Below are 7,028 nucleotides of genomic sequence, written 5' to 3'. Positions count from 1 at the left end.
TCAGGAATTTAAACATAATCGGGTAGAATTATTGCCACGGCGTTTGAGTTTGTGTGATATCTCGATGTCGGTAGGATTAACATTAACATTTAACACACCTGCCAATTTTAAAACTACCTCTTCGGTTGTAGAATAGCACTGATCCGGTATACCTTGAATTTCTAGGCTGTTTTTTCTGGTGTACTGCTCCAGCTCATCTAGCGCGGTGTACAGATTTTCGGTTTCATCTTCTTGCTCCCGTAGTTTTAGTTTCGTTTTTTCCAGTTCGGTCTTCAATAACTCATCAGCTTTTGTCACCTTCCCAAACGATGTTTTCAGGGCACTTACTTCTCTCTCTTTAGATTGAAGGGACGACTTTAATTGCGTCAAGTCCTCTCTTAGGATGGCATTTTCCTTAAGAATGCTCGAGACAGACTTTTGAAGGTCCTCCAACATATTCCGTATATCGTGCAGCGTGGGTTCAGCATCACACACTTCATCATTGTCCGCCATATTGCCGCCTACTTCTTCCTGACTGATAAGTTCTTTGTTGGGCCTTTTCGCTGCGTTTGTCTCCTCTTCAGTAGAGCCACGGTCTCCCCGTTTGTTTTTATTTCCTGTCATTGACCGTGACAAGCTTACCAATGATCTTGCTTAAGGGAGAAGAGGGAATTTACTGCCGCTCAAAATTCACGTCTGCTCTCGCGGACTACACACATGCTTTTTCTGGCAAAACTCATTTCTTTTCCTTCAGAATGGAAATGTTATTTTAACTCTCCGCAGCAGTTGATAAGTTGTACTGTTACGCACGAAGGAACTTCAAGTTCGCCCTTTTGAATTAAGCTTGTTATATCCAGCGGTTAGGGACATTCACAAAATTAATACTGTACTGTGTTAATCATAGGATGAAACCGAACCCCAAAAAATGTAAAGAAATGGCGATGAACTTTATGAAAAATCAAAACATCGTAATGAGATCGTTATGTGCCGGCAACTGTCAAATTGAGCGTGTTTCATTGTATGAACTATTAGGTGTATTTATCGGCGAAGGAATCATCATATAGATTACCTTGTTACCAAGGCATCTAAGAGACTATGCCTTACGACTTCTGAAAGGACTGTGAACACATCCGGCTTAGTAATTTGCTTATAGGAGTAGTGTTTGGTCTATCCTAAAATATGCCGTCCAAGTTTGGCAAAATGTCGCTGAGTATCTCTGTAATAGCAGTGAATCAATTCAATTGACAGTCAATGAACGACAGATTCATGGAATTGAAAAATGGTCCGATTAAAAAAAATGTTGCAGTGCAACAGATTTTTGGAAGTCTGGCCGACACTTCGAGAGAAATCAAAGGGTATGCAAGTGGGTAATAAGTGTGCCTAAAGCGTTCAAAATTGCGGATACTAAAAGGACAAGGGGAACATCTTTTGAGGAAAAATTAGAAATTTTGCACAATTTACATGGTATGATTACCGGCCGACAAATCGTACCGTGTAAACCGGCCGTAATGTTTCCTGTACCACTTTCCGAGCCTTGCGAACCCTCAGTCAACTACATCAGTGGTTACTGTTACCAAGGATACGAAATTGAAGGTCAAGTCATTCATGCGTGAAGTTCAATTCAAAACTTGCAAGTTGAATTTGAATCTTGAAAGTCGAATGTGAAATACAGAATTTTCCACTTCAATGTCAAATTCAATACTTCGATGTTGGATATAAAACTTTGATGTCGAATATGAAAATCAAGACTCAAATTTGAAACTTGGATGTCAAATTCCGATGTCGAATTTTGGCGGAGATATAACGCCATACAAATAAGCAGGATGCCACAAATATGAAGAAATTCAAGAAGAAAGGTACTGGATTGAGAATTAGTGGTTGTATTAGAAAAATGTGTTTTCATGTTATATGGTAGACCTATATATAAAGACTACATTCTTTAGGCTGCTTGATACGTCCGTGTAGAATGAAACATGATTCCATTTTCCATAACTTGAAGCTTGTGTGATCATGGGCGGTTTTCCGGTAAATGAGAAGTGTGATTTCCTGACGTTGACGCGTTTCAGTTCCAAACACTTTGTTAATGTAAGCAACTCGCCATTTTTACGACCTGAATTCAATGAAAGCAACTGAGGGGTCATTATTAAGCATGCAGACTAGAATTCAAACCTCTACGTTGGGTTCCTTGTCTTAAAAGAAAAAGAAGTCATAAAAACCCTGAGCACTGTGTTTGTAATGAAGACCGGCTTTGTATCAACAGAGAAGTCATTATGGAAGTCATTATGGAAGTCATTAGGATTTGTTAAAAAAAGCAATATTCCTCTTTGTTTTTTTCATCCACTGAAGCCGCTCCAAGGGAACTGGTTCATATGTGAACGACCCAATTAATTAATAAACATTTCGTCGAAGTAATCTGCTAACTGAATGTAGACATTTTTGAATGAATGAACCAAAGGGTTCTTCTGCAATAATTTACAAAAATTAGTGAATAACCAAATCTAAAACGTATGTACAATAATATGAAACTATAAGAATACATATAGTTGATTCATTTAAAAACTGTATAAAAATGACTCTTAGCTTTAGATTTAAAACTGTGTAAGCTTTCACATTTAATAATTTCTTCAGGGAGCGTGCTCCAGCATTTCACCGCTCGATATATAAAAGAACGCTGACCAGCAGCTTTATTTAACGCTGGGATGTCTAACTTGTTCTTATTTCTGGTGTTTCTCCCATGAGCAGAAGCACACGTATTAAAGCATGAGCTAAGATACGTTAAGGCTAATCCCCTTAGACATTTAAAAGTTAAGATTGCATCATAAAATGCCAGCATGGCAGGCACTGAGAGCCATCTGAGATTGTTCAATACCGGTGTTATATGTTCGTACTTTCTTGTTCCTGTAAGGATTCTGGCCGCAAAGCTTTGGATCTTCTGTAACTTCCGTACATTGGTCTTGCTAGTGTTATACCAAACAGTTGAACAAGAGTACAACTTACTAAATACTAAAGATTTAATAACGTATGTTCCAGCTGTTCTTTGATCATGATCGTGCCCACTTTTATGGCTCCTTCGCCATCTTGTTCCTTGGCTTTTCGTTTTGTACGTTCTTCTTCCTTAATATTTAATAAATACTGTAAACGTTCGGCCACAGTTTCTCCACCTACATTGCCTACTGTGAGAGCCATCACTGTGATAATAATTTATTTAATGCTAATTCAAATTCTCTTTCTTTATCGCTTTCACTCGATGTTAGATTATCGTCTTCGTAATCTCCGTATTCGTCGTCACGCAGACGTTTGTTACTCGCGCGTTCTTCTAGATTTGTCGTTGTCTCCGCCGCCGGTCGTTTTAAACACGATTTTTGTTTTACAGTGTTTGTAGATCTGCTCGTATTATCGCCCCCACCAGTCACGCGTCGCAAAAGAGGATTCGATTTTAACATGTCTTTTAATCTATGTATTTCCTCGATGGCTCTTTCTTCTTGCATCTGTTGTTCCACGCGTTCTAGCACTTCCAACTTGACCCATTTTGTATGAACTGCGTGCTTTCCGATCCTTTCTGTTGTTGTTGATTCGGAGTCGGATTTATTCCTATCTGTTTGACACAATCCAAGATGTCTTTTTGTCGTAGTAGATAATCCAATACATCCAATTGTTTATTTTCTTCTTCTTTCAAAGACGAAACTCCGTCTTTGGAGGACATCTTATTTTCACTGATCAAACCCTTTTAATTCTTCTTCGTTCAGCGTATGTAAAAATTGAGAAATTCCATTTACCAAATCTTGTCTCTTTCTAACTTCTCCTCTCAATTTTTTATTCTCTCGTCGATGCGCTTGTTTTTCGACTATCATCTCGTTCGCACGAGATTTTTCGCTTTGATCTCACGTATTATTTGATGTTCTCTCTTGTATGTTCCTTCCACAAATCGGCATCGAAATACTACTTAATGATTTCACTAAAGGCATTTTTTTCATATTTAAATTCGCTATGTTTCTCGCAATCTTTGAACCACCTGATCACTACACGCGATGATCTCTATCTGAGACTCCAATTTATCTATGTGGTGCATTCCAGCGTTTGGGTTTTTTGGATTGAATATTATCCAAGCCCATTTTTGATCGTCTGCAAGTTTTTGCCTGACTTGAATGTAAATATTGTGACGCATGGGATTACCTTTCACAGGCATTTTTATTTTTATAATAAAATATTTAAAATCGGTATGTTCCTAAACAGGCTATTCTTACCTAGAAGTAATCCAACACTTTGCTGTTTTCCTTGTCTCTGCTGTAGGAATCAATATAAATGATCGTTGCTTTTGTTTTCACCAAAATCGTAGCAAGTTCGCATCGGTGGGAAAATTCCACTTACCGATTGTTTAAGACGTTTGTTTTTATTGATGTGAGCGTGAATCGCTTTGCCCGCCAACGCTGTTGCACCGTACAGTGCCAGACTGGGGAGGATGTATTTTTCATCTCGTTACCAAGCGGCATTTCTAGGACTAAAAAAAACGGCTAATCAAACCACCCGTTTGTCTTTCAACATCATTTTTCGTATTCTGATTTCTCTTTTCATGTAGCTCTTGCATCAATAGAGCCGTGGGGAGACCCACCAAAACGGAAGCCAACAGGGATTTTGAACCGTGTCTCTTCCACTTATTTCTAAACATGACATTTCGCATCGCATTTTCGGCATTGTGAATGGCCTGTCTGTTCGTGTTGGATGCCACACCACTTTTTTGTCTTTTTCTTTGTTTCGTCAGTGAAACACCCAGACCGACACCGGCGAGTGGTACGGTCGCCGTGGCTCAACCCTTTAACGCTTTTTCCCATGTCTTATTCACGACCGCATTAGCATATGCTCTGGCCAAAGACCCCTTCAGATTGTTCGCTAACAAATGTTTAACCATTAAAACTGGGTTTGTCACCAGGTGAGCACATTTAAAAAATATTTGAAAAAATACAAACTAGGTTACACTGGTGGTTTAAAAGATGATATATTACAATAAAAAATGTTCCCAACGTTTCGGTCACAAACACGGACCTTCTTCAGGGGAAGTGAAAGAAAAAACCACACAAAAGCACAAATATAAGCAAGACGCTGATTAAAAATTCGAGATAAGTGTCATTTTTTCTTGTTTGCAAGGGTCAAGTGCAAATACTCCTTGGGGAGTAACGCCCCGTCATCTCGGTTGAGAGGGTCTCTCGCGCAATTAATCTCCCAAGCTTCCAAAATCTTCCTTTGGTGCCAATTACTATTAGTCCTGAGAATTGTGGCCTCATCCCATGCGATATCGTGATTGGTATTTGTCACGTGGTCTGCAAGTGCTGATTTTTTGCATTGTCTCCGTGCGACAGCCTTCTGGTGCTCGCCTTTTCTTGTTGAGAATTTTCTTTGAGTTTCGCCGACGTAGCTCTTGCTACAATCAGCGCAAGGAATGTCGTAAACAGGGCCACGAGTTTCTTCTTTGTCTATTTGGTCTTTCGGTTTGGGAAACATCTGGCTCATTGTTTGATAGGGTTTGAATGCCACTTTGATGCCGTGGTTTTCCAAAACTCTCTTTATTGGCTCAGAGGTCCCGCTGACGTATGGAATTGTGCTATAGCCCCGCCCGGATTCTGCAGCGTTGATTGTGTCCTTCGGCGGTGGTTTAGGCTTGCTGGCATCCAAAATAAAGCGCTTGGGGTATCCATTGGACTGTAATGTCGATATTACTCGTTGCTTTTCCTTACTTCGATCAGATTTTGTTGTGGGGATTCCCCACAACAAAATCTGATCGAAGTAAGGAAAAGCAACGAGTAATATCGACATTACAGTCCAATGGATACCCCAAGCGCTTTATTTTGGATGCCAGCAAGCCTAAACCACCGCCGAAGGACACAATCAACGCTGCAGAATCCGGGCGGGGCTATAGCACAATTCCATACGTCAGCGGGACCTCTGAGCCAATAAAGAGAGTTTTGGAAAACCACGGCATCAAAGTGGCATTCAAACCCTATCAAACAATGAGCCAGATGTTTCCCAAACCGAAAGACCAAATAGACAAAGAAGAAACTCGTGGCCCTGTTTACGACATTCCTTGCGCTGATTGTAGCAAGAGCTACGTCGGCGAAACTCAAAGAAAATTCTCAACAAGAAAAGGCGAGCACCAGAAGGCTGTCGCACGGAGACAATGCAAAAAATCAGCACTTGCAGACCACGTGACAAATACCAATCACGATATCGCATGGGATGAGGCCACAATTCTCAGGACTAATAGTAATTGGCACCAAAGGAAGATTTTGGAAGCTTGGGAGATTAATTGCGCGAGAGACCCTCTCAACCGAGATGACGGGGCGTTACTCCCCAAGGAGTATTTGCACTTGACCCTTGCAAACAAGAAAAAATGACACTTATCTCGAATTTTTAATCAGCGTCTTGCTTATATCTGTGCTTTTGTGTGGTTTTTTTCTTTCACTTCCCCTGAAGAAGATCCGTGTTCGCGACCGAAACGTTGGGAACATTTTTTATTGTAATATATTATCTTTTAAACCACCAGTGTAACCCAGTTTGTATTTTTTCAAATACTTTTTAAAAATGTTTAACCGTTTTACTGTGAAGATAATTCGATAATCCACCACCATTTTGTTTGAGTTCTCTCGCTTGTTTTAAAGTCAATAACCGGCATGTCAACGTAAAATCACCTTTTCTACAAGAACGAACGAAGCTACATATTTTCCCATTTCACCGGCAAAACCTCCTCCACTCTGATTCGAAAGCCAGAAAAATCACCTAATTTACTCATCCTTGTCGCATTTTTAACATGGTTAATTAGATTTTATATATTAGTAAAATTATTAATGAGTTTCAATAATATCTGTAAGTTTTTCAGCCATCAATCATCTACCGCCACAGAGTACACCACCCAAAATGGGCTGCATCAAATTCATCGCGAACGGTGTCAGAGCACTGGCGGTCAATAGAGGTAAAAAAGCCCCACGGCCTTTTTGACGTCCACCCGAACCACTCTGATCTTCACCATCCCGAGTCAAATCCTCTTCTGCCACGAATTC

General features: G+C 40.1%; 2 protein-coding genes across 2 annotated transcripts; both read right to left on the bottom strand.

The window, feature by feature from the left end:
* LOC138013695 (tropomyosin-2-like) lies at nt 1-603 on the bottom strand. The gene has a single exon (XM_068860780.1). It carries the CDS (start codon nt 601-603, stop codon nt 1-3), a length of 603 nt encoding a protein of 200 aa, XP_068716881.1.
* A 4,497-nt stretch (nt 604-5,100) lies between these two features.
* LOC138013694 (uncharacterized) lies at nt 5,101-5,787 on the bottom strand. The gene has a single exon (XM_068860779.1). It carries the CDS (start codon nt 5,785-5,787, stop codon nt 5,101-5,103), a length of 687 nt encoding a protein of 228 aa, XP_068716880.1.
* Nucleotides 5,788-7,028: the final 1,241 nt, after the last annotated feature.

The sequence above is a fragment of the Montipora capricornis genome, chromosome 8 (assembly GCF_036669925.1).
Source record: "Montipora capricornis isolate CH-2021 chromosome 8, ASM3666992v2, whole genome shotgun sequence".
NCBI lineage: Eukaryota > Metazoa > Cnidaria > Anthozoa > Scleractinia > Acroporidae > Montipora > Montipora capricornis.
Note: the sequence above shows the minus strand (reverse complement) of the source record. Positions and strands in the feature narration are given on the sequence as shown.

Coding starts and splice junctions, on each gene's coding strand:
- LOC138013694 (XM_068860779.1), bottom strand. CDS start 5,787: ATGTCGATATTACTCGTTGCTTTTCCTTACTTCGATCAGATTTTGTTG.
- LOC138013695 (XM_068860780.1), bottom strand. CDS start 603: ATGACAGGAAATAAAAACAAACGGGGAGACCGTGGCTCTACTGAAGAG.